This window comes from Oryctolagus cuniculus, chromosome 15, assembly GCF_051225735.1.
Source record: "Oryctolagus cuniculus isolate XC-2025 breed Fujian yellow rabbit chromosome 15, ASM5122573v1, whole genome shotgun sequence".
NCBI classification, from domain to species: Eukaryota; Metazoa; Chordata; class Mammalia; order Lagomorpha; family Leporidae; genus Oryctolagus; species Oryctolagus cuniculus.
In genome coordinates, this window is record NC_142881.1 from 28079569 (window position 1) to 28106151 (window position 26583).

Consider the following 26583-nt stretch of genomic DNA (forward strand, 5'->3'; position numbering starts at 1 on the left):
GGGGCCCAAGGACTTGGGCCATCTCCTACTGCTTTCCCAGGCTATAGCAGAGAGCCAGATCAGAAGTGGAGCAGCTGGATCTCTAACCGGCACCCATGTGGATGCCGTTGCTTCAGGCCAGGGCATTAACCTGCACCACAGTGCCAGCCCCTTGATGACTTTTCTTAAAGATATTCTGAAGTTCACTGCACTCTTTTATTAGTAATATTTATTTTCTTTGATAGTAAAATGTTATTCAGGTCCTCTATGAATATATACATTTACTGCCAATACGAAACCATCTTTTCAGCCACAGTTAATTTTTTAAACATCTTTTTATTGAACAAGATTTATTTTTATTTATTTGAAAGGCAGAGTGACAGAGAAGGACAGACAGCTCAATCTTCCATCTGCTGGTTCACTCCTCAAATGCTGCAACAGCTGGGACTGGGCCAGGGGGAAGCCAAGAGCTAGGAACTCCATCTGGTTCTTCCACATGGGTGGCAGGGGTCCAAGCACTCAGGCCGCCATCTGCTGCCTTCCTAGGCACATTAGCAGGGAGCTGGATCAGAGGCTGAGCACCTGGGACTTGAACGTGGGCTCTGATATGGGGTGAAGGTGTTGCCAGTGGTGGCTTAACCTGATGTGCTGCAATACTGGCCGCCCAATTTTTATTTTTAGAAATAATTTAGCCTAATTTTCTTTTAAAAATATTTATTTATTTGAAAGGCAGAGGCAGAGAAAGAGAGTCTTCCATCTGCTGGTTAACTCCCCAAATGGCCACAACGACTGAAGCCAGGAGCCAGGAGCTTCTTCCTGGTCTCCTACGTGGGTGTAGGAGCCCAAGGACTTGGGCCATCATCTACTGCTTTCCCAGGCCATAGCAGAGAGCTGGATTGGGAGTGGGGCAGCCAGGACTCAAACTGGCACCCATATGGGATGCTGGCACTGTAGCTGATGGCTTTACCCGCTACACCACAGTGCCGGCCCCCCAAAAAAGATTTTTTAGAGTTATTTCTGTGATATAATTTTTAAAATTTTGGCTTATAACCCAAATTGGATTTTGTTTGTGCACAGGGGCAGCAGAAAGGAGCACTGCTCTACCTGCTTCTCTGAGCTGGGGTTAAATAGTTTTGTTTTTAAATTTAGGAATTTAGAGACACATCATCATTGCCTTTCTCTTTCTTTCTACATAGTGAGTACTTTGGCTGTTTTGAAAATCATTGAGGCTGGTGCTGTGGCTTAGCGGGTAAAGCCACCACCTGCAGTGCCGGCATCCCATATGGGTGCCAGTTCAAGTCCCTGCTGTTCTACTTCTGATCCAGCTCTCTGCTATGGCCTGGGAAAGCAGAAGATGGCCCAAGTCCTTGGGCCCCTGCGTTGGCATGGGAGACCTAGAAGAATCTCCTGGCTTTAGATCGGTGCAGTTCCAGCTGTTGTGGCCAACTGGGGAGTGAACCAGCGGATGGAAGACCTCTCTTTATCTCTCTGCCTCTTCTTCTTTCTCTGTGTAACTCTAACTTTCAAATAAATAAATAAATCTTTAAAAAAAAAAAACAAAATCATTAAACCATAAATTTAAGCCTAAGCAGTTCACTTGATCTCTAGTTTGGGTATGAATGAGGGCAATTTGATGTTTTTAAATGATAGTTTAATTTTTCTATCAATGAAGCCAACATGGAATAAAGGATGAATTGTACTTGTGACTGTGGATTAATCCTGACTTAATTCATGGTAGCTTAGTTTACTGAAATAATTGTCCCTTCTAGTTCTCCACTAAAAATTAGGTAGACTGTTGATGAACTACTCAACTTCAACATGTATTAAAGAAGGGTTAAAAAGTAGTCCCATTAGGGGGCCAGCGTTAATGTCCACCGTTCCACTGCTGATGGGAAAACCTGGGAGAAGCAGCGGAACATGGCCCAAGTGTTTGGGCCCCGATGAAGCTCCTGGCTTTGACATGGCCCAGCCCCAGCCCCAGCCCCAGCTGTTGCGGCCATCTGGGAAGTGAACCAGCAGATGGAAGATCTCTGTCTCTCCATCTCTCTAACTGATTTCCAAGTAAGTAAATAAATCTTTAAAAAAAAAATAGTTTTATAGTAAGAAATTACAAACATGTCTTACTCAAATCTAAACACAAAATGCAGGAACCACATTTATCTTTCCAGAGCACCTCACTGTACAGAGATCCATAAATGTTGAATTGATGTGACATTTCCTTAATTTGCAGTGTTCCTGTCTTGATAGCTTCCAATAGCATGATACCTGTGAATAAGTACGTTTTTTATAATTACGTCCAAAAGATGGTCTAAACTCTTTGGTTTTTCTGAAATGTATCAAATATTGCTTTTCATAAACCACTGCCTGGAGTTTGGAAATCGTTTTCTACACAAAGTGTTTGTTGTATTTCCGGGGCTGGGGGTGGGGGGAGGTTATTTTTTGTAACAGGATTTGACCTGTAACTATGATTGAGAATTTTCTTAGAGGAGTTCAAAGCATTTTACAGGGATCATCTCATTTATCCCTCAAAAGTAAGGCAGAGGCATTATCTCCACTACAGACTGAGAACACTAAAAGGCCAAGATAGGTGGGGTTTTTTGGTTGTTGTTGTTTTGCTAAGATCAAAAAGTAATTCCAGTGCCAAGCCAGATTCCGGTCTGACCTTGTTACACGATGCTTCTGTAGCACCCCAACACAATGTAGCTCCTTCCCTAAGTCTCTCCTTGGCTATGCTGAGTGTTGCATAATTTTTGGAATTGATTTCTCATTCCTTCCTGCTCTCTGAAAATGGGTGTTAAGATGTAGACAAATACAAAAGAAACTCCTCAATTCCTTTCTGTCTGGATTTGGGGTGCAGCCATATTCCTCTCTAAATTTCACTTCCACACATAATCAGTATAAAATTACTAACGAGATAATTTCTTTTGCTTGTACAAGTCTTCAAAGTCTGTCTATTTCACACTTACAGCATACTTCAATTTGAACCAGTCACACTTCAAATGCTTCAGAGTCACGTGGCAAGGAGGGACGGTGTTGGACAGCACAGGTGTAGACCTCGGGCGCTCTCCTCTCAGGTGGGTGCCATGAGAATTGAATGGGTGGTACAGAGAAGGGATCCTGGGTGATCTTTGCACCTGGGTGGTGGTTCATAAGAAGGCCTACCTTTGCCATGTCCTGACACTATTTTGGGAGTTAAGGAGTTGCCTCCCAAATTATGTTCAACATGCAAGTTCACCGCCAGGCCCTTGGTTCATATACCCTGTGTGAGAAACCGGGGTATGGAACTTCCAGGGCTGCTGTTCCTGGGGCCCCGGCATGTGGCCTGCGGAGAGGAAGCATCACTCAAGGGAGGAAGAGGAAGGCTCCCTTGACAGGAAAGCCATCCTACTAGGTGCTTCTTGAGGGCAGGGGCCTTCGGTGGGTCCCACAGCAAGCTCGATGCACGAACGCCTGCGCTCGCACCAAGTGCTCCCGGCTGCCCGGGATGGGGGCTGTCCGCGCCCCGGCCTCAGTCCGCACCCCAAAGTGGCTCCACGGCCGCAGGTGTGAGGGGCGGGCCCAAGCCCGGGCCCGCGCCGCCCCATGTGACCCGGTCCGACATGGTGTCGCCTCCTCCCGGGACCGCGGCGGCGGCGGCGGCGGCGGCTCCGGCTCGGCTCCGCGTCGGGCCGGCCCCGCGGCCGTTCATGGGCAGCCAGGGCCGCTCGGGGCCCCCCGGGAACGGCGGGCCAGGGGAGGGCGAGGGCGGGGAGGCGAGGAAGCTGCAGGAAGGGAGGGTCGCGAGGGGAAAGCGAAGGAAGGGGAAGGGGAAGGGAAAAGCTGGCGCAGGGCAAGGCGGAAGAGGAAGCGGGGCGGAAGGGAAGCCGGGGCCGCGGAAGGCGAAGGAGGCAGCGCAGCCGGCGGCTGAGGCGGGAGCGAGGGCCGGCCCGGCGGAGGGAGTAGAGCGGGGCGGAAGCGTGGAGGAAGGGGCGAGGAGCCTCGTACAGGGAGACGAGGGGCGAGCAGGCGCCAGGGACAAGGCACAAGTTAGAGACGATGGGAAGGAGGCATGGAGGGTCCGGACTGGACGGCGGGAGGATACCAGGCCGGGCAGAGCACAGAGACGAGGGAGTCAGGCTTGGGGCGGCCTCGCGGGGACAGGGGCGGCCATGGCGGCAGCAGCTGAGGAGGAGGCAGCGGCTCGCCCGCCCGCCGCGCGCCCGACTGCTGGGTCCGCGCTGTGGCGCCTGCCGGAGGAGCTGCTGCTGCTCATCTGCTCCTACCTGGACATGCGGGCCCTCGGCCGCCTGGCCCAGGTGTGCCGCTGGCTGCGGCGCTTCACCAGCTGCGACCTGCTCTGGCGCCGGATAGCCCGGGCCTCGCTCAACTCCGGCTTCACCCGGCTCGGCACCGACCTGTAAGCGCCCGCTCGCCCGCCCGTTCCCCGCCCCGGGCGGGCCGGCGTCCCGGGAAAGGGCGGGGCGTCGCGGCCTGGTCGGCCCGGGGCTGTGTCGCACTCAAGAGTTCCGAGGCCCAGGCCTGCCTCCTCGGGCGTTGCTTCCCTCCAAGGCCCCCTTTCGTGGAAACCTCCCCACAGCATCCCTGTCGGCACCTCCCCCGTGGGCGGCTGCTCAGTTAGCACCCCCTCCAGCTTTTAATTGTGCCTTCGCCCCAGAGCCTCAGCCTCCCAGGAACCAGGCTGGCCTGTGTTCCTTCGTGCATTGGGCGGCTCCTCCAGTCCAGGTCTTGGCCCCGAGTCCACGAAGTGGCGATCAGAACGTTTCGTGGACGTCAGCTCAGATGAAATCCAGCTAGGAGCAGAGCAAGCGCTCAGCCCCAGTGTCAGCCGTGGTTCATGACTGTACAGGCAGACGGCCATGAACGAGGTGCCTGCTTGAGGCAAGAGGCTGCATTAGGCATGGTGTTGCAATTTGGCCTGTCCTTGGTAGGGCCTGGAGTCTGCCAATGAAGAGCTTTCTTGAACCACATAAGCTGTTAAAACAGGACAGGTGAAATGTATGGAATTGGGGGAGTAAAAGCTCTCAGATTGTACCTTGCATCACCCAACTGTGTTTTTTAAAAGGCAGTTTTTAATGCCGTGGAATAACATTACAGAATATTTTTTAAAACCTAGAAAGCCACAACACCATCACCTCTAGACACTAATTTTACTTAGACATTTTTAATTTTAACAATTTTTAAAAAAGATTTGTTTATTCAAAAGGCAGAGTGACAGAGAAAGAGATCTTCCATCTGCTAGTTCATTCCCCACGTGGCCACAACAGCTGGGGCTGGGCCAGGCAAGCCTGGAGCCAGAGACTCCACCTGGGTCTCCCATGTGGGTGGTGTGAACCCAAGCACTTGAGCCATCATCCCTCAGGTACATTAATAGGGAGCTGGACTGGAAGTAGAGCAGCTGGGAATTGCACCGCACTCTGAAATGGGAGGCAGGTGTTGCAAGTGGCTCCTTAGTCTGTTACTCTACAATGCTGGTCTCTATTGAAAACTATTTAAAATTGTCTTTTAATTTTATTTGAAAGGCTTAGAGTCACACAGAGATCTTCCATCTTTTGGTTCACTCTCCAGTTCACTGGGTTGGCCTAAAGCCAGAAGCTAGAACTCAATCTGGGTCTCATGTGGGTGGCAGGGACCCATGAAACTTGAGCCATCACCTCTATCTCTCAGCGTGCACATTAGCAGGAAGCTGGAATGGGAAGCGGAGTCAGGACTTGAACCCAAGCCCTCTGATATGGGATATGGGTGTCCCAATGGGGTCTTCACTGCTGTGCTAAATGCCCAACCCTATTTTAATTGTTAACGATTTTTAAGAATATACCTCCGCCCACAATAGTTGCTGTCTTACTGATGCTGACAGAATACATGGGTACATAATGAATAATGCATTTTAGGCTAACAATCTTATTGAAATGTAAGTCACATACCATTTGACATATGTCTTTTAAATAGTTCTTCAGGATAAAATCTCAGGGTGGGCTTTATTGAGTCAAATATGGTTTGCAAAGGTGCTGCTTCAAGTTATAGTGCACCTGCAAAGAGTGAACCAATCTTATGTATCAATTTAAACGATCTTTGCTATTTTAGTGAATATATACTGTTGTCTCCAAATTGTATTGCTTCCCATCTCTTTTATCACTGGTCGGGATAAATGTTTTTGCGGTGAGATTGTTCCTGCTTTTTGCCCATTTATTATTGAGTTCTTGGTGTTTTTCTTATAAAATTGGAAGCCATGGATCATAGATGTTAGACTCTTGCCTGTCATATTTGATGCATATATTTTCCTTGTCAATTATTTTTATCATTTTTATCTTATAAAAGTTTTACACTTTAATGTATTAGAATCTGACAATCTTTTGTGAGTTTTCTCTCTTGTCCCCCAAAGCTGAGAAATTTATAATTTTTCCACGAACCTGATAACTCTTCCTTTTGATTTCCCTTTGGTCTCCTTAGAATCTGATTTTTAGTTTACACTTTCAGCAGTATCACATTTCTTTTGGTGTAAGAGGGGAGTTCAACTTACTGTTTTTCCCCCAGAATGGCTACGTAGGTATCATTACACCTGGTATTCTTTCTTCTTGTTCTTTTTGTTTTGGAAAGCTTATTTTGTTGTATATTGTTTATTTATATGCAGATATATGTATGTATATTGGATCTACATCAGAACTCTCCAGTTTGTTCCTCTGATTTATCTGTTACACTTATTCCCATGTCTTTCTCAATGTATGCATTTTGCTTTTATTACAAATACAGTCTCTTCAGCGTTTTGCAGCTGGGTACCATTGGTATATACACTACTAGAATCTTTTGTAAATTTCAAACCTAATCATTGTGATGAACTCATTATTAATACTACCATGACCTTGTTGTCGCTAATGATTCCTTGGAATGTTTTGAGCCTGCAGTCTTGTCACTTGCAAAGATAGTATTTTTCCTCTTCCTTTCTTACAAGACTAACTCTTTCAAAGAATATTACCTAGAAAAGAATTTGGCTAAAATGACTGGAACCCAACCAAGGCAAAGTTTGGCTTTCTCTCTCACCTTATAGAGACTGAATGAGTGAATTTAAAATAGTTCCTTTTTCTTTCCTTTTGCTATGTCCAAAAAGAGATGGTAAGGGTGTATCTGTGTTCTGCAGCAATGTGAATAACTAGATGAAGTGAGTTTGTAATGTAAAGTGCGTTGAGATTGCCAAATGCTACCGTGGCTTTATTATTTATTAGACATGTGTGTTTTGATTTCTCGCCTGTGTCCTAGGGTGAGGGATCTCTGGCCTTCTCGGGAAGTTGTTTTACTGTAGCACTTGATAAAGAGCAGGGTCACTGCTCTGGTGTTCGGCGTTGAGGGAGAAGTTATGCGTGTTACAGCAGGTGGAGACGGTGTTTGCCAGTGTGGTCTGTTTCTGGACAGCTGCAGAGACTTAAGAAGCCACTAAGGGAAGTGGTTGTCATCCCTGGAGGGAGAAGGCGTGCACCCCGGCCCTCTGAGGGCATCAGGGGTATGGCTGCTTGGATAGTGGCAGGGCTGTCATTCCTGCTCTGTGCTAATTCATTGCAGACCGGCTATGTTTTTATAAGTACAACATAAAACTTCATTTTATCAGAAGCTGTATAACCTCACTTGCCCTGAATTTCTTCACCTATAAAAAATGAGACTAACATTGCCTTGTAAAATGAGGCCTAAATGCACAGTGCTAGGCACAGTGTTCAGCACAGAGAAAGCCCCGCAGGAAATTGCTGTCAAATGGAACTTTGGATCGCTTGCCTTCTCTGTTCCATCCTTGTACAGCAGAAGTGGGGGTGGCTTGAACTGGAGGCGCTGCCTCAAGCCGGGGGTGGAGGGAAAGCTCTTTCTGCTTAGTTTCTCTCACCTGTCCTGAATGTTTTCAGAAACATGACAGCAGAACCTGTGGGCTTAGGATCTGTGCTCCCTGCTGAAGAGCCTCTTGATTCTCAGAAACACAAACTGCTAAGGTTTACTGACCTTCCGGCCCAGGGCAAGCCCTGTTCAGTTTGGCTGTTCCTAACTGATCATGGCTTTGTTGAGTAAGATGAACTGCTTCGGTTCCTTGTGATTTGTTAATGGTCTTATACTTGTGCTTGAAGGCATTTTGGCCACTTTAAAACCACAAACAAATAATTTGCTTCCCTTTAGGCCTCTTGCCCAAACAGTGAACACTAGTCCGCGTCCTGAGCTTCCTTTTTTTCCAAGGGAGCAGGAAGATAGTTCCAGTCAGTCATCCGATTTAAAATCAGTTTTCTTTGAAGGTTTTTATGAAGCCTAGGGGAATAGAAATATCTTGGATATAATAATAATAAAAAGCAAGGAAATGTTTCATATTATGGTCTTTTAAGTTTCCCCTAAAGAGTATTGGGGAAAACTCACATATTTCAGCGTCCAGGAACAGAACACTGAAACGCAGTTCTGTCAGCTTCTAATGTAGGCCGGGTGAAAGAAGCAGACAGCGTGACAGTGGAGCGAGCAGAGGCACTGTTTGCAAATTGCGATACTGAAAATTAACAAGAGCAAAGAACGCAAAGGATAAAGTATCTGTGCATGTAAACCTATTTCTAAAATAACTTCTACCAGTCTTGCATCAAGGAAAACTTACTTGATCCCCAGTTAAGTGTTAACATACTTTCAACTGCAGTTTTATGTTAAACAGCCTTCAGTGCTCTTGCTTTTTGCCTGTGATAGATTTGCCTGGAATTAACAATAGGTGTTTAGGGAGGGAGGCTCCTGGGGTGTTTGCCCTGGCATGTACGTTCATTCCTCTGGCCACGTCCTGTAGCCTTGGAGCTCTTTGAGGCTGGGGGACTGGGGTATCTATTTCAGTGATGATTAACGTCCAGAGTGGTGAGATAGACACAGATAAGCAGAGTGTGTTTGTTTGTTTTAAAATGATTGCGCCTAAGAGCATTTTTTTGGCCCAGAAAGCATAAAGTTTCCTAACTCTGAATGAAGATGGCATCACTGACTCGTTACATTTAAAGCCTAAAGTGTGATCTTCAGAAAACAATTAGCAACTCAAAGTAACCCAGGCTCTCTCACTCACCTTTCTGCCTTACCTAGGGAAGAGAATCATTTCTTCTCCAGTTCATTGAAAGGTTTCATATATGGATATATTTATTGTCTTTAGTCATTTCGAAAGACGTTATTTGTAATGACTTCTGTGACTTAATAAAAGTAGAGTTCAGTTTACATGCTCAAAATAAATAAAACAATACACCTGTGGAGGCAGGAAATAGGCTAGTGCACTCACCACCTCCAGATGCAAACTAGAAGAGTGGAAGGGGCCTTCTACTCCACAGTTGTGAGGGTATAGAAGCTGCTTATGTCGTTTCCATTCTTGTAAAACTAGAATGGTAGACGGTGAGTTTCTTGGTTTTTAAGGCAGAAACATGGAGAAACACAAAGATTTCACTATCTGCATGAATTCATACTGGAATGAGATCTCTGAAAATACTTCAGTGCTCCTTAGCTTCAGGTTTTGTTGTTTTTTGTTTTTAAGATTTATTTATTTGAAAAAAAAAAAAAGATTTATTTATTTGAAAGGCAGAGTTACAGAGAGGTAGACAGAGGGAGATCTGCATCACTCCCCAAATGGCTGCAGTGGCCAGAGCTCGGCCGATCTGAAGCCAGGAGCCAGGAGCTTCTTCTGAGTCTCCCACGCAGGTGCAGAGGCCCAAGGACTTGGACCATCTTGTACTGCTTGCCCAGGCCTTGGCAGAGAGCTGGATTGGAAGTGGAGCAGTTGGGTCTTGAACCAGTGCCCATACGGAATGCCAGCATTGCAGGCAGTGGCTTTACCCAGTACGCCATAGCACCTAGCTTCAGTTTTCTGTGTAGAACTTTCATATTGGGTAAAGATCATTCTTGAGCTGCTGAAACCCAACTGACAGGTCACTGAGGAAGCCTACTTACTTTAGAAAAATTATTTCTGAATGTTTTACATAGAAATGAATTACCTTTGTGTGAGAACTTAACGTTAACTCTGAGTTGACCCTGGCATTGGATTAGGTTCTGGTACAAAGGCATAACCACAGAACAGGGAGAAATTCAGGTGGGCTCTTGTTGATGCCAGGCTCCAATAAAATTTGAAAATTCAGATGAAATCAATTGTTTGAATAAAGGGGGTGAAAATCGGGTCTTGAATTTTCAGTGGAAGCTGGTGTATCCCACTAGTTTGATCCACAGAGAGTGATTTTTGCTGAGCTTCAGTATTTTTTCTCAGGTGTGTCTACCATTAGAAGAGGTTGAAAATCCAAAGATTTGGCTTATTCTTGAGGGAAGACCTTTCTATTCAGCAGTCTTACTCAGATTTCAACAGAATCACATGGAACTCCAGTGGTGGTCAGTAGAAGCAAGATGGTTGTGCTAAGTAACAATATGTTTATGAATCTTGAATCATGCGAATACTCAAGCCGTATCCAAAACGGAGTATGAGACTATCTGAAGGATTAATTTCTTGTTAGAAGTTTGACTACCTTGTCCCAACTCTGTGTCGGTTCTTCATTTCATCCATACTGTCCACATGGCCCTCCCTGGAAGTCTGGGCCACCCAATGGGCCCCTGTGCCTGCCCCTCTTTAGCCCGCAATTAATTGCCAACACATTCTTTCTTTTCCTCCTCCTTTTTGGTATTTGACATGAGCTCAAATTGCTGAGAAAGGTGACAACTGTGAAATGAAGACAGGGCTTGGAGACACCTTAAAAAATACATGCAAAGGCCACTAAATGACAAGAGCAGACTGCCAGGCTCTTTCAAAACATCACCACGTCTGTTGACTTTCCATTCCTTGTCCACAGCACAAAATTGGAGGTCAAAGAATCATAGGAGTTGGAGATGGAAAAGACATTTGGGGTCAGCCAGTTCATCCCTTAGCCTTCTTCTGCCCTGATTCCGAATCATTCCTTACATTATATTTTCTCTACCAGCTCTTGTACAGTTTTCACGGTCTTCACTCAGCCCCGGCTGTCACCTTTGGGGAATGATGCTAGGAGTTCCGTCCAGTCTCTCTTGGCAAAGAGAGAGATTGCCTCTGCCCCCAGTTGACATTCGTGAACCTCTTTGTTGGTGGTCTCAGCTGAGAGGTGGAGGCTGACTGTCTCCCTGTTGCCTGGGGATCGGGGGCCTTTCTAGACAGCGTTGAGGAGCATTTTGTGTCTGATGACACTGGACAGGCGATAAAGATCCAGGGGTATAGGGGTGCCTCTGCTGAAGTTATTTCTAGACTGTTTTTGCTTTTCAGGGCTCCTGACCTAAAAGGGGATTTATATATATATATGAGGTGGGACAGGTGGGCAGAGGCAAGGGAATTACATTGAGTTGGCATTTGACAAGAATCCTAACTTGAAAACTGGTGGACACAGCAAACAGACACAGTTAGTCACGTGTAGTAGCAGCAGAGGGTTGTTCCAAGAAATCCACGTTAGGGCAAGCTTAGAAGAGTGGCTTACTGTGGAGATGCTTCAGCTCAGCCCGAGACGGGTGAGCGTTTTGGACGAGCAGACACTGTTGCTTTTGTGGCTTCCCCTTGCTTTAGAAAAATGGAGAAAGAAGGCTTATGCTCACTGGCTGTGTGGTTTGGAAGGGGGAATGGTCGTTTTTAGATGCAGCTTTGGAGGGATACCCCCAGCTCCCCCCTCTTGTTCCAGCAGCTGTTGGGAGCAGTCCGAAGGGGGTATTATATTTCTTCTGGTAACTCTGCCAAGAATGAGAGGAAATCCACAATCTGTGGGGTTTTTTTGGGGGGTGGGGTGGGGATGGGGTGGCAGGTGATGGGACAGGGAAATTAAATTGTTTTATAGTAAATATGCTGGATACTTTTCCTGGAAGGCTATTTCACTGAAAGCAACGATATTTCCCCCATTCACCAACTGTGCAATAAGTTCCTTCTCTTTAGAGAAAGGGAAATAGTCTGAGTATTTTTTTTCTTTCTTCACTGTAATCCCAGCTCTGACCTCCCATGTTTCTTTGAATTTCCCTTTAGAAAATCCATCTTGAAAAGGTAAACCAAGATTCCGACACGGTGGCTCACACACTGCTGAGGGGACTCCCTCCAGAAGGGAGCGGCCAAGGGAGAGCTGTTGTCCAGCTCTTATCTTGGCTGCAGTTTGGCTTTATCATAATGGCCTAGAACTGGAGACATGAAAACTGGCTGGGTGGCATCTGGTTCATGTTCTCTCTATCCCCTTTGTCTGTGCTGGGAGGGCACTGTGGTAATTTTGACCACTGGGGTTGAGAGCCTATTTTGGTGATGAATATGGACACAGCTTCAAGATTAAAAACAGTAAAAGACAACCCTGGGAAGCAGAGCAGAGCAATTAGTCCTCACATTTCAGGTGAGGAGTCCAGGGGCAAGTCATTCTGAAGGTGGGAGGATGAGGTCCACTTCTGAGTCTGCTGTAGCCGAACTCACGGATCACTTGGAGGAAGACTTGTTTACAAAAAAATAGTGCGATCTTTATTGCTGTTTATTTTCAGAAGGTGCTAGATCGGCCTTTCCAAAAGTTGTGTTGTGGGATTCTTGACAAACTAATTCTGTAATCAGATGGGTGTGGGATATGTTGTGCACCACATCCCCCTCTTGGGGGCATCATTATGCTCATTGGTAAACTAATGGCACTGACAGTCCCTGTGCTACCGGGACTTATGTATTCAATTTTGTTTCAGCCAGGATTGTCCAAAGTCTTTTAACCATAAAATTATTTTTTTCCTCCATAAGTCTGTTTCTCTCTCTCTCTCTCTTAAAGATTTATTTTATTTGAAAGGCAGAGTTACAGGGAGAGAGAGAGAGAGAGAGAGAGATCTTCCACCCACTGGCTCACTCCCCAAATAGCTGCACCGGTTGGTGCTAGGCCAGGCCAAAGCTAGGAGCCTGGAACTTCACTTGGGTCTCCCACTTGGATGCAGGGGCCCAAGCACTGGACTATCTTCTGTTGCTTTTCCCAGGCACATTAACAGGGAGCTGGATCAGAAGTGGAACAGCCAGGACTTGAACCAGTGCCCACATGGGATGCCAGCACTGCAGGCAGTAGCTTTACCCACTACGTCACAACACTGGATCTGATTAATATCTGTTAACATCTTGCAGAACACTCACTGGTCAAATGCCCTGTAAATACAGAACCTGACCAATGGCAGAAGGAAATGGGTATGAACTTGGTTCAACTCTAAATTCTAAGCTCACACATGTAGAGGACCAGAGTAATATCCAGTACGTCTGAAACTCCTTTGGACAGCTTGACATGCGGGTGCCATATTAAGATACTTTGCTTAGATTCCTTCCCTTGAGCCTCTGTAGCATAAGAATTTGGAAGACTTGGGTGAATTCTTGTGGATGTGGCATTTTATACCATTTTAGGCAGAATCTTTGGGACCAGAGATACCAGGATATACTTGAGAAAGTTTGTGGAAATAGGATTAAAGGTTAAATTTATTTTGGTGCAAAAATTTTTTGAAATGTGTGCATAGTTTTTTTCATACTGCATATTTTCCATGAACTTTTTTGAAGACCCTGTGTATTGTTGGAAGTGAGACTTCCCAAAGGGAGAGGCATACTTTTTGAGAACTCTTGCATCAGCGGTATCTATCAATATACTTACCATATTAGGACGATGGCTCTCAATTTTTGTGTCTCAGACATACCTTTGTATAGTGTTAGAATTTTGGATACTACATGAAAGGATTAAAGGCAAATGAAAGTATCAGGAAATTGAAAGCCCTACCATGATTATTTATGCCCCTTCTGTATTTACCTTCTGTTGTGTTACTGTTTGAGTAGCCCTCTTTTTCCTCTGACCTTGTTCTCTTGTATTCTCTGAAATGAAGCCCACACATTTCCTTTGAATATGCAGTATTCCTCTTGTCTGCAGCAAATCATATCACAGGCCATATTATGGTTTAGTATCTAAGAGCAATCCCTGTGAAAGTGTGGAACTTGGGTTCAGCATTGAGGTGTAGTGGGTTGGGCCGCTGCCTGCAGAGCTGGCATCCCATACAGATGCTGGTTTGAGTCCTGGCTGTTCCATCTCCCTCCCTCCCTCCCTCCCTCCCTCCCTCCCTTCCTCCCTCCCTTCCTCCCTTCCTCCCTTCCTCCCTTCCTCCCTTCTTTTCTTCCTTGATTTTATTTATTTATTAGAGAGGCAGAAAGGTCTTCCATCTGCTTTTTCAGTCCCCAAACGGCCACAATTGGCCAAAGCTGGGCCAATCTGGAGCCACGAGCTTCTTCTGGGTCTCCCACGTGGGTGCAGGGGCCCAAGCACTTGTGCCATCTTCCACTGCTTTCCCAGGCCCTCAGCAGAGGGCTGATTTGGAAGAGGATCAGCCAGGACAGGAACCAGCATCCATATGGGATGTCGGCACCATAGGCAGAAGCTTAGCCTACTGCGCCACAGTGCCGGGCTCCTGCTCCATTTCTGATCCAGCTCCCTGGTAATGTGCCTTGGAGAGCAGTGGAGGATGGCCCAAATCCTCCCAAGTAGGAGGCTCATATGTAGCTCCTGGCTCCTGGCTTCAGCCTGACCCAATCCTGGCTGTTGCGGCCATTTGGGGAGAGAACCAGCAGATAGAAAATCTCTCTCTCTGTCTCTCCTTTTTCTCTTTAACTCTGCCTTTCAAATAAATAGAAATAAATCTTTTAAAAAATAAAGTGTGGAATTTAAAGTTTTATTTATTTATTTGAAACTGAGAGCCCAGAACGCAATCCCTGTCTTCTACATAGGTGGCAGGGACCCATCCACTTGATTACCTGCTGATTCTCAGGTGTGCATCAGCAGGAAGCTAGAATTGCAGGCAGAGCTGGAACCCTAACCCAATACTCAGATATGGATGTGGGTAACCCAAGTGGTGTCTTAACCACGATACTAAATGCCTAACCCTGAAAGTGTAAATTGTCAAACAGATTCTAGAAATAGTTCAAAATTTGATGACACACTTATTCAGGATTCCTGGTCTAATGCTAGTCTGCAGAATGCTGGTTGAGAGCCACTTTTTGAAGCATTAAGAGGCTTAAGATTTGATCCCTGGAATTTATGACTATATTGGACAAAAAAGATGTATAGCTGTGAAAAGCTAGAAATGAGTAGGTTTCTGGAAGGCTCAGTCTAAGAGCCCGGATGATGTGGAGAGGGATGTTTAGAGGAGACAGGGAAGTAGCGGCTTTAGCTGGATCTTGAAAATGAGTGAATTTGACAAGTCCCCAAAAGGAATGAGCATTTGTCAGAGAAAAAGATAGGTTGGCACTGGCATTAGAGGCAAAGGTGTGGATACAGGGGTGAATGCAGAAAAATGGGCTTGGCTAGAGTCCAATTGCATAGTGTAGAGTATGATGGGAGATGGAATGGGTTAAGTGGGCTGATGTTTGGGGCCACTCAAGGGAAATGAAGATTGGTTCTGCCAACCCCACACCCTCATTGTACATTGTCCTCTCGTGATGCTGCCACTCCACCCTGTGTGCTGGGGCTATCCCCCATTCCCATACTGGAGGATAAGCCATGTAACACAGTTTGATTTTTCGTTGGTGTTATTTTTTTGGGGGAAAAGGAGGACCGCAACTGCTGAGGCTCTTTGTGTATTCAGTTGAATTAAGTATAAATGAGGGTTAGAAGTTTCTTACTTAAGGCAGCTTAAATACTTGTTACTTAAGGCAGCTTAAATACTTGTATGTGAAAACTAGATTCTTAATACTGGTAAAGGAACTAGGGGGTACAGGCAATGTAGGGTACTGGTGGAATCTGCTTTCGGAGAAGAAGGTGGGAGAAATCAAGAGGCAGTATTAAGTTAAAATTCCAGGCATCATTTTGTATTGCCCTGTCCCTCTCCTCGGCCCAGTGCCCTTGACATGGCCTCGTTCTACTCCTGTGGACAGATACTCTTCTTTCCTGAGTTCCCAAGTCCGCAGAAAGCTATACTTAAGGAAACCTTGCCAGGTGTGCAGTGAGGCAGCCTCGGTGACATCAAGGGGAGCCAAACCTCGGGATGGTAGAGGGAGGGAAATTGATCTGTGTGCAGGAGTTTTCTGATCTTAGAGATTATGTGGGTTTAAGGCTTCTCCGATACACCCACACATCCCCCTGCTGCCCCGAAGCCATTTTCTTGCCAACTAGGTTTATTTATTTGCTTTTGGTTTTGGGGTGTGAACAAGGAGAGGGGAAATGAAGGGGGATTCTAGATAACTGCCGAGATTAATTTCTGCGCTCTGGACTCACTCACCAAGATTTCAGGGACCAGATAGCTTACTGTGGGTGCGCCTTGTGCTGTGTTTGTTTAAAATAGGTCCTGTGCCCAGGAATGCAGTCAGACCCTGGTGGTGACTAAGTGCAGGAAAGCTGAGAGGGAGAGCCCAGGTGGAAAAATGAGCCGGAGGCAAGAGAAAGCGGGCTGGGAAGATGGCGCTAAAGCCAGGCCAACAGGCCAGGCCGTAGCTTTCTCTGTGCATTAACAGTCACCAGGAGATCTATTTACAGGGCACTGCCCACTCTGCTAGGGGAGCACCCTCACTTCACAGCAGTAACGATGTAGGAGAAATGACCAGCCAGAGGAGCAGGGGTGCTCACAGAATTCCCCGGGGCACCTGCTCCTGGCTTCTCAGGCCCTTTTTCTGCCTCCTTTGATGGACTCCCTGTGATGGGACAGTGGCAGGGCTCCCATGGGGAGGGAGAGATAGCCTCTTCAGAGTAAGGAGGTTTTCTTAATTTCTCTGGCTTTTTCTGGTGCTGAAGTCAATAGAGACATAGATGCAGTTTGGTTACCAGTGAGGGAATTGACCATCCAAGATGCTTGGGCAAAAGGGATGAAAAAGCTGAACTGCCAGGATGCTTGTAACAAAGTGACACTTTCTCAGGTCAAAGCCAAGTAGAACTTTTTTTTTAAGTTGAAATTTGCTTTGAAGGAGCACAGCCAAGTATTTTGATTGCGGTGCTTATCTGAGATGATGCCTGCACCTGCTGTGTGGTAGCCTGTAAAGTTCAACTTTGAAAGTTTCTTGCTGCTGTGACCAAGCCCTCTGGGAAGTGCTGTGACCCTTAGTAAAGTGTCACCAAATAGCAGTTAAGTGATGATAGAGATGTTGTCCTTATCCCAATTTAGGAAATAGGCTGATTCCTTTCCCCGTTTTCTTCCTGCTGTGATCCAAAATATTCCATTTTTAATTTCACCTGTATCAATTAGTTTAGAGCCTGCAAATTATCTGTTTGATATCTGGGAGGGATTTGCAGGTAACAGTTGACAAGGAGTACTTTTGCTCCGGATCTTCATAAACCTGATAGCTCAGGTTTCTCTGTAGTAATGTGAGACTAGAGACCATACTCACCCAATGGAAGAATTCAGTAGAAATTTTAGCCTTTACAGGTATATACCCAAGTCCTAATCATTAAGCCTGAAAGATGACAAATGTTTGCCATGAGAGGAACAGTTTTTAATGCTTGTAACTAAATTAATCAGAAGAAAAAAGAATGATTATTCATTTTGGTGATGATCTAGGTGTAAGTCCTAAACAATGGATATTGACTGTCACAATATTTATATTCATGTAAAAGTGATGAACCTTTTTCAGAGATGTATAGCTTATACTGTATTTTGTTTTAGGTGTCACCTTTGAAACATTGCAATTGTTGAAGTATTATCCTCATTTCATAGCTGAAGAAATGGACAATTAGAGAAATTAGTTACCTGGGATTGTCTGCCTTTTATGCCTTTTCTGTAACCTTACTTAATGTACTATTCAGTTAACGGTAAATAGAAATACATAGCTTTCAACAATCTTGTGCTACATTTTTCAAAAATGGGCCGCTTCCTAGAGCATCATCATCTGTTTGTCCTCTGAGCTTTTATAGAGACATAATTTATTTTTATTTTTTAATTTTTTAAAAATTTATTTATTTATTTGAAAGAGTTATACAGAGAGAGGAGAGGCAGACAGAGAGAGAGAGAGAGGTCTTCCATCCAGTGGTTCACTGGTTCACTCCCCAGTTGGCCACAATAGCCAGAGCTGGGCTGGTGCTGCGCCGATCCAAAGCCAGGAGCCAGGAGCTTCTTCCAGGTTTCCCACATCGGTGCAGGGGCCCAAGAACTTGGTCCATCTTCCACTGCTTTCCCAGGCCATAGGAGAGAGCTGGATCGGAAGTGGAGCAGCTGGGTATCGAACTGGCACCCCTGTGGGATGCTGGTGCTTCAGGCCAGGGCGTTAACCCACTGCACCACAGCACCAGCCCCTTATTTTTATTTTTTAAAATATTTATTTATTTGAGAAGCAGAGACACAGGGAGAGAGGTTCTGCATTCGCTGGTTCACTCAACAAATAGCCACAATGGTCGGAGCTGGGCTGATCCAAAGCCAGGAGCCAAGAGCTTCTTCCAGGTCACCCACGTGGGTGCAGGAGCCCAAGCACTTGGACCATCCTCTACTACCTTCCCAGGCCATAGCAGAGAGCTAGATCAGAAGTGGAGCAGCCTGGACTTGAACCTGCGTCTGTATGAGATGCTGGCACTTCAGGCAGCGGATTACTTGCTACACCACAGCGCCAGCCCCAGAGACATAATTCTGTGCCATATCTCCCCACCTCTGGCTTGTAAATCTGACTGAGTTCTAACATTTCCACTACTTGCTATACAGTAGTTATTTCAAAAATGTTTTACAGTCTTCACATCTGTCATTTCTAATGACGGTCTATTCCATTCAGTTACTATACCATTCTCCCCTACTGACAGACATTTGGGCTAGTTCCAGGTTTTACCTCCAATATATTATACAAAGCTGCAGCTATAAATATATTTGTAAAAGTGGTTTTTTATTTTGAATTATTTCTTTGCAATACATGGCATGAAGTAGGAATGCTAAATCAAAAGCTGCCTTTTAATGACTTACCAGCAAATTTCCTAGCCAGCTGAGCCTGTTCACAGCAATATGTGAACTAAACCTAAAATTTTCTATCAAACCAAAAGCTAGTGTTGGGTTTTCCCACTTAAAATATATGACATGGTATATTAAAAGTTTTTTTAAGGTGCATGTCTGTAAACTGCTATTATGGGATGTTTTCTCCAGTGTTTTACTGGGGGAACACCACGTGACTTTTCTTGTCCTCCATTAGACATGGATGACAGAGTATTGGAGACAGGATGTTAGCTCGATAGATTTTTATCAGTTCTTTAAAATTTTAGAGATAAACTTAACCTATAGTGTTAATTTTTCTCTACTTTGTTGTTTTCATTTTAATCTCATTTTAAATTCTGTGTACTATTTCCAGTTTAATAGAATCAGTGCACGCATTATATTGCGTTATAATGGGTACATTTCTGCTGTTTTTGTAATCAAGAAATTGTCTCTATTTTTCATTGGAATATGTGTATTTCATTTTCTTCTACTTAAACTACCTCATTCACTTTTTTACTTTTTGAATTATACAAGGAGCTTTGTTCAAAAAGCTCATGAAAAATGCAAATTATGAAAAATACTTTTTTCACCCAAAAATAAATTTATCTTTCAGTTCCATTTTTTCCATGAAATTTATAGTATCTCATATTTTATGATATCAGTTGACTATCAAAATCAGTTTTCTGCTGTACTGATTTCCACTTTCATCAACAGTATTATTATTTTAATGGGCATTTTTCTCTATCAAAATGTTACATTGTGGAAACATGGGAAAGCATATAAAAGCACAAAGAAGGAAATGAAGGTACTCAAAGTTGGCTGTTGTCAGGTAACTGTTTGAGTCCATCTGTCCAGTGTTTTTTCAAGACATGTTTTCCTTTTCCCTTTCTCCCTTCTTAAGTCAAAAACATGCAATACAAAGCTAAAGTACTAAGTAAGCAGTGATTTTTTTTTCATTAGCTTAAATTTTTACTTTGATCATTATGTTTTTTTTTTTTTAATTTATTTATTTACTTGAAAGTCAGAGTTACACAGAGAGAGGAGAGGCAGAGAGAGAGAGGTCTTCCATCCACTGGTTCACTCCTCAATTGGCCACAACGGCTGGAACTGCGCCGATCCAAAGCCAGGAGCCAGGAGCTTCTTCTGGGTTTCCCATGTGGGTGCAGGGGCCAAAGGACTTGGGCCATCTTCTACTGCTTTCCCAGGCCATAGCAAAGAGCTGGATCAGAAATGGAGCAGCCAGGACTCAAACTGGCGCCCATATGAGATGCCGGTGCTTTAGGCCAAGGCGTTAACCCACTGTGCCACAGTGCTGGCCCTGGTCATTATGTTTTAAATTCATATGAACCTGAGCTATTTCTGGATTTTTTAAAATCACAGGCAGTTTTCTTATTGCTTATTTCCAATGTATTCTAGTTGAACAAAGCTAAGAATATGGGAAGCATAATTTCTTTATCAATAAGTACTTAATGATATGTATAAGGCATTGGATAAATGAAAACAGTGCCTGGCACGTTGTAAGCGCCACTTTAAATGTTGGTTAAATAAACTGTATGTTGAATTATGATTGGGAGAGAGGATACCATTCTATATCACTTAAGAATAGTATTTGGTTAACTAAACTCTACTTACTATGTTGAAAAGATTTCCAATAGTAGGGTTTGAAATAAAATATTCCTCATGTTAACCTTCTGTTACCCAGAAAAGTACAGCAGGAAAACTTTTCCTAAGGATATTGACATGAAACCACAGGTGTAAAAATCTCACATGTCTGCATGGATAAAATACTATAAATTAAATGAAAAAGAAAATGATTAAGTTGAAAAAGTTATAACACAGAATATACAAAGAGGCTTTACAAACACACATCAGAACGACAATGTGCTTAACAGAAAGTTAGGCCAAAGGACATGAGCAAATATTTCTCAGGAGAAATGCTGATGGATTTAGAACACATGACCAGGGGCCAGCACTGTGACTTAGTGGGTTAAGCCGCTGTCTGTAGAGCCAGGATCCTGTATGGATGCCAGTTCAAGTCCCGGCTATTCCACTTCCTTTCCAGCTCCCTGCTGATGCACCTAGGAAAGCAGCAGAAGATAGCCCAAGTGCCTGGGCCCCTGCATGCACGTGGGAGACCTTTGGAGCTCCTGGCTCCTGGCTTCAACTGTTGAGGCCGTTTGGGTAGTGAACCAGCTGGGAGATCTCTCTCTGTCTCTCCCTCTCTCTCTAACTCTTGACTTTCAAATAAATAAATAAATCTTAAAAATAAGAACCGTGTGATCAGATATTCAAAATTTTTCACAATTTTAAAACAATTTTATATGTTTAGAAACAGGTAGAAGAATTTTTAAATTTGGAATTGCAAAGATAAAAAGAAATTGTAGGCCGGCGCTGCAGCTCACTAGGCTAATCCTCCGCCTTGGGGTGCCGGCACACCGCGTTCTAGTCCCGGTCGGGGCGCCGGATTCTGTCTCGGTTGCTCCTCTTCCAGTCCAGCTCTCTGCTGTGGCCCAGGAGTGCAGTGGAGGATGGCCCAAGTGCTTGGGCCCTGCACCCCATGGGAGACCAGGATTGTGGGGAGCAACTCGGACTAGACTAAGTTACTGGAATTAAGACTTATTCTATGCATCTGCTTTCCCACAATATGGCGCTGGGAGAGGAGAAAACAGCTTCTACGCAGCTGCCTCCAGTTCAACCAATAAACTGTAGGACCTACTCCTGATTGGAGGAGAGCAGCGTACTCGGCGTGTGGGCAGCCGAGTTAGGATTGGCGGAGGAGGACTATAAAGGAGGAGAGAGACGGCATGCACCAGGAACATCTAAGGGGAACACCTGTGCAGCCCCCAAGAGAGCCGGCCGGTGGAGTGCCGCTCCCCTGCGGAAGTGGGGAAAGTGGCCAGGGGGAACTGCCCTTCCATGGAGGTGGAAGGGACAGTAGCCAACCCGGGAAGAACCAGCAGCAAACCCGGGGAGGGCCGAGCAGACGAAAGAACAGCGCAGGGTCCTGTGTCGTTCCTCCACGAAGACGGGGAACGACAAGGATAAGTACCTGGCTCCTGCCTTCGGATCAGCGCGGTGCACCGGCTGCAGCGCGCCAGCCGCGGCGGCCATTGGAGGGTGAACCAATGGCAAATGAAGATCTTTCTTTCTGTCTCTCTTTCTCACTGTCCACTCTGCCTGTCAAAAAAAAAAAAAAAAAAAAATTGTAAAACTTGTCAGCACTGGGGGTCGGCGTTCGGCCTCACAGCTAAGCTACCAGTGAGGCACTCACATGCCTGTGTTCTAGTTCCACCTCCGCTCCCAGTTCCAGCTTCCTGGGAGGCATCAGGTATGGCTCAAATACTTAGGTCCCTGCCCCCATGTGGGAGACCTGGATTAACTTCCTGTGTATCATGCATTTGGGGAGTGAACCAGCAGATGGTAATTCATTCTTGCTCGATCCCTCTCTCTATCTCTCCCCGCCCCCCTCCCTTTTTGTTTGTTTCTCGTTTCTGTCTCTCAAATAAATAAATACTTTTTTTTTTAAAGTGCTAAAATGATGAAAAAAGTAAGGAAAGACGGAGAAACTGGTAAGGAGAATAACTACAGTGAGGTATCCTGGATCAGATCCAGAACAGGAAAAGGCAATAGTAAAGAAATTGTTGAATTCTGAATAAAATCTGGAATTTGTTGATAGAAATGTACCAGTGTTAATTTCTCAGTTTTGACAAATATACCATGGTATGTAAGTTGTTAATATTGGGGAAAGCTGAGTGAACGGTATATGAGATCTCTGTATGCAGTATTTGTAGCTTTTTTTGGGGGGGGGCGGGACAGGCAGAGTGGACACTGAGAGAGACAGAGAAAAAGGTCTTCCTTTGCCACGCTGATCCGAAGCCAGGAGCCAGGTGCTTCTCCTGGTCTCCCATGTGGGTGCAGGGCCCAAGGACCTGGGCCGTCCTCCACTGTACTCCCGGGTCACAGCAGAGAGCAGGGCTGGAAGAGGAGCAGCTGGGACAGAATCTGGCTCCCCGACCAGGACTAGAACCTGGGGTGCTGGCGCTACAGGCAGAGGATTAGTCTAGTGAGCCGCGGCGCCGGGCCAGTGAGTGTAGCTTTTTTGAAATATGAATATGATTTTATTCCAAAATATCAAAGTTGTTTATTTGAAAAAAATCAAAGAAATTTAGAAAAACACAGAATTATGATATTAGAGGTGGAAGTTGCTGTATCCTCCTTTGGATGACAATTTTGCAATAACTGTCGAAATAAAAGTACAGGAAACATTTTATGGAATGAAATACTGCTCAACTCTAGAATAACAGAATAAAGCCAATTAAGATCTTTTTTAAGGTGCATAGTTTCCCTTGACCTATTCAGAATCATTTCTTTTTTGTTTTTGTTGTTTTAAATATTTATTTCATGTATTTTAAAAGGGGAGTTACAGAGAGAGAGAGCGAGAGAGAGAGATGAGAGAGATCTTCCATCTGCTGGTTCACTTCCCAAATGGCCACAATGGCTGGGGCTGAGCCAGGCTGAAGCCAGGACCCTGGAACTGCATCTGGGTCTCCCATGTGGGTAGCAGGGATCCAAGTACTTGGGCCATCTTCTGCTTTCCCAGTTGCATTAGCAGGGAGCCAATTGTAGGGGTCAGAAGTAGAGGAGCCAGGACTTGAACCAGCACTTGTATGGGTTGCAGGCAGCAGCTTAACCTGCTGTACTACAATGTGAGGACCTCAAAATAATTTCTGATGTATTTTTTCTCCACATGTAAATAATGGTATTTATTGCAACTTGTTTACAGTGGCAAAAGTCAGTAAGTAGATGACTGATTAAATAATTATGATGGCATCACACAATGGAATTTTGTGCAGCTGTTAAAGAGATTGCAGTGCTATATATGCGTTCATGTAGAATGATTTCCAAGGTATGTCGTTAAGTAAAGTAATGGTTGGGGCCTGTGCTGTGGCGTAGCTGGTAAAGCCACTGCCTCCAGTGTTGACATCCCGTATGGGCGCCGGTTCAAGTCCTGGCTGCTCCATTTCCGATCCAGCTCTCTGCTGTGGCCTGGGAAAGCAGTACAAGATGGCATGAGTCCTTGGGCCCCTGCACTCGTGTGGGAGACCTGGAGGAAGCTCCTGGCTCCTGGCTTTGGATCAGCGCAGCTCTGGCCGTTGCGGCCAGCTGGGTAGTGGACCAGTGGATGGAAGACCTCTCTCTCTGCCTCTCCTTCTCTCTCTGTGTAATTCTGACTTTGAAATAAATAAATCTTAAAAGTAATGAGTAGCATAATATGTATATTCCTTTTTTTTTAATTAAAAGGGGCTATATATGGGAAGACACACATACCAGTATATATGCATCTTGATGGATATATAATTGCTTCTGGGGATGGAGTCTTAGCCAAGGGTTAGGAGAATGACTCACTTTTGTATTATTAACCTTTCATACTACATGTTTCTTATCCTATGCAATTAATATTTTATCAACCAAAAATAATTATCCTTTATAAATAAATAAATGAAATAAGGCCAGGATGCAGAGTGTTATTTATCTCGAACAGAATAATCCTCAACGCAGGACCTTTTCTTTGCTGGCTTTCAGGAAGGAATGGTGACTGTGGAGGTGTAAGTAGAGGCTGGAATGATGTATGTGGCCAGCCTTGGTCAGGGGCTTTCTAGACACACATGGCAGTTCTTCTGTGTACCAACCAGGATATCTTATTAGTGGAGCAAGCCAAGAACACAGAGGAGAGTTGTGGGGGTCTAGAGTTGAATTTACAAATTCCTGCCTGTGATTTCAAAACTCTATCCAATGTTTGTATTCTAAAGGCGTTTGGAGTTCTTGTCCCTGTCCTGTGCTAACCTGCCTCCAAACCATGCGATTCTTCCTGCTGGGATGCTCCCTATTCTCCAGCTGCGCTTACCTTCCTCATCTGATTGACATACTCTACATTTTTTTTTATTTTTGCTTTTTAAAGTTTATTTTGCTTTTATTTATTTGAAAGGCAGAGTGACAGAGAGGCAGATAGATCTGCTGGTTCACTCCCCAAAATACCTGCAACAGCTGAGTCTGGGGTAGGCTGAAGCCAGGAGCCAGGAACTCCATCCGGGTCTGGTCTCCCATGTGGGAGGTAGGGACCCAAGTTTTTGAGCCATCACTTGCTGCCTCCCAGAGTGTACTTTAGTAGGAAGTTCGATGGGGAGCAGAGGTTGGATCCAATCCCAGGCATTCCAATGTGGGATGCAGGCATGGCAGCCTAACTGCTGTGCCACAATGCCTACCCCTCCAACTTGTTTTCTTCCTTCCTTCCTTCCTTCCTTCCTTCCTTCCTTCCTTCCTTCCTTCCTTCCTTCCTTCCTTCCTTCCTTCCTTCCTTTCTTTTGACAGGCAGAGTGGACAGTGAGAGAGAGAGAGAAAGGTCTTCCTTTTGCCGTTGGTTCACCCTCCAATGGCCCCCATGGCCGGCGCGCTGCAGCTGGCACACCGCGCTGATCCGAAGCCAGGAGCCAGGTGCTTCTCCTGGTCTCCCATGGGGCGCAGGGCCCAAGTACTTGGGCCATCCTCCACTGCACTCCCTGGCCACAGCAGAGAGCTGGCCTGGAAGAGGGGCAACTGGGACAGAATCCGGCGCCCCGGCCAGGACTAGAACCCAGTGTGCCTGCGCCGCAAGATGGAGGATTAGCCTGGTGAGCTGCGGCGCCGGCCCAACTTGTTTTCAAGTGAAAAATTGAGCCCATAGAAAAGTTCAGTGAATTGTACAATGAACCCTCATATACTTACCACCTAGTTTCTATAATTAACATTTGACTATATTTGCTTTCTCATGCATTTCAAAGATACAGATTTCAGTATACTTTTTAAAATTGTTTTTAAAGATTTACTTATTTATTTGAAAGAGTTACACAGAGAGAGGAGGAGGGGCAGAGAGAGAGAGAGAGAGAGAGGTCTTCCATCCGCTGGTTCACTCCCCAAATGGCTGCAATGGCCAGAGTTGGGCCAATCCAAAGCTAAGAGCCTGATGCTTTTTCCAGGTCTCCCATGTGCCAGGAGCCCAAGGACTTAAACCATCTTTTACTGCTTTCCCAGGCCATAACAGAGAGCTGGATCAGAAGTGGAGCATCCAGGACTCAAACTGGTGCCCATGTGGGATGCTGGCACTGCAGGTGATGGGGTTTACCTGCTATACCACAGCACTGGCCCCTATGATTTACTTTTTTTTTTTACTTTTTTTTAAATTTTTTAAAATTTTTTGACAGGCAGAGTGGACAGTGAGAGAGAGAGAGAGAGACAGAGAGAAAGGTCTTCCTTTGCCATTGGTTCACCCTCCAATGGCCGCTGTGGCTGGCACGCTGCAGCCGGCGCACCGCGCTGATCCGATGGCAGGAGCCAGGTGCTTCTCCTGGTCTCCCATGGGGTGCAGGGCCCAAGGACCTGGGTCATCCTCCACTGCATTCCATGGCCACAGCAGAGAGCTGGCCTGGAAGAGGGGCAACCGGGACAGAATCCGGCGCCCCAACCGGGACTAGAACCTGATGTGCCGGCGCCGCAAGGCGGAGGATTAGCCTAGTGAGCCACGGCGCTGGCCTATGATTTACTTTTTAGAGCTCTATTTATTTGAAATGTAAAGCAACAGAGAGGGAGGGCCAGAGATTTTCCATCTGCTGGTTTGCTCTCCAAATGGCCACAGCAGATGGTTTTGTGCCAGATAAAAGCCAAGAGCCAGGAACTCCATCCTGGTATCTCACATAGGTGGCA

General features: G+C 45.5%; 1 protein-coding gene and 1 long non-coding RNA gene across 11 annotated transcripts in view; one reads left to right on the forward strand and one right to left on the reverse strand.

Moving 5' to 3' along the window:
* Positions 1-295: 295 nt before the first annotated feature.
* LOC127484161 (uncharacterized) lies at positions 296-4379 on the reverse strand. Of its 5 annotated transcripts, none has more exons than XR_016221986.1 (4): positions 4242-4379; positions 2946-3113; positions 2104-2244; positions 296-521 (listed from the first exon to the last, which is right to left on the reverse strand). It is a non-coding gene; the product is annotated as an uncharacterized LOC127484161 (long non-coding RNA). The 5 variants fall into 5 exon arrangements; XR_011382307.2 differs by having other exon boundaries at positions 2946-3301; positions 4242-4373; XR_016221987.1 differs by lacking the exon at positions 2104-2244.
* FBXW4 (F-box and WD repeat domain containing 4) overlaps positions 3564-26583 on the forward strand; it is a 92275-nt gene continuing 69255 nt past the window's right edge. For 4 of the 6 annotated variants that reach the window (XR_016221981.1, XR_016221982.1, XM_051823523.3 and 1 more), the window contains exon 1: positions 3564-4375. Coding sequence is in view for 2 of the 6 variants with exons in the window: in XM_051823523.3 (XP_051679483.3) it covers positions 3579-4375 (797 nt within the window). In the remaining 4 variants the exon portion in view is untranslated. The remainder of the gene's footprint in view (positions 4376-26583) is intronic. The other 2 variants (XM_089314443.1, XM_089314444.1) reach the window with 1 other exon arrangement.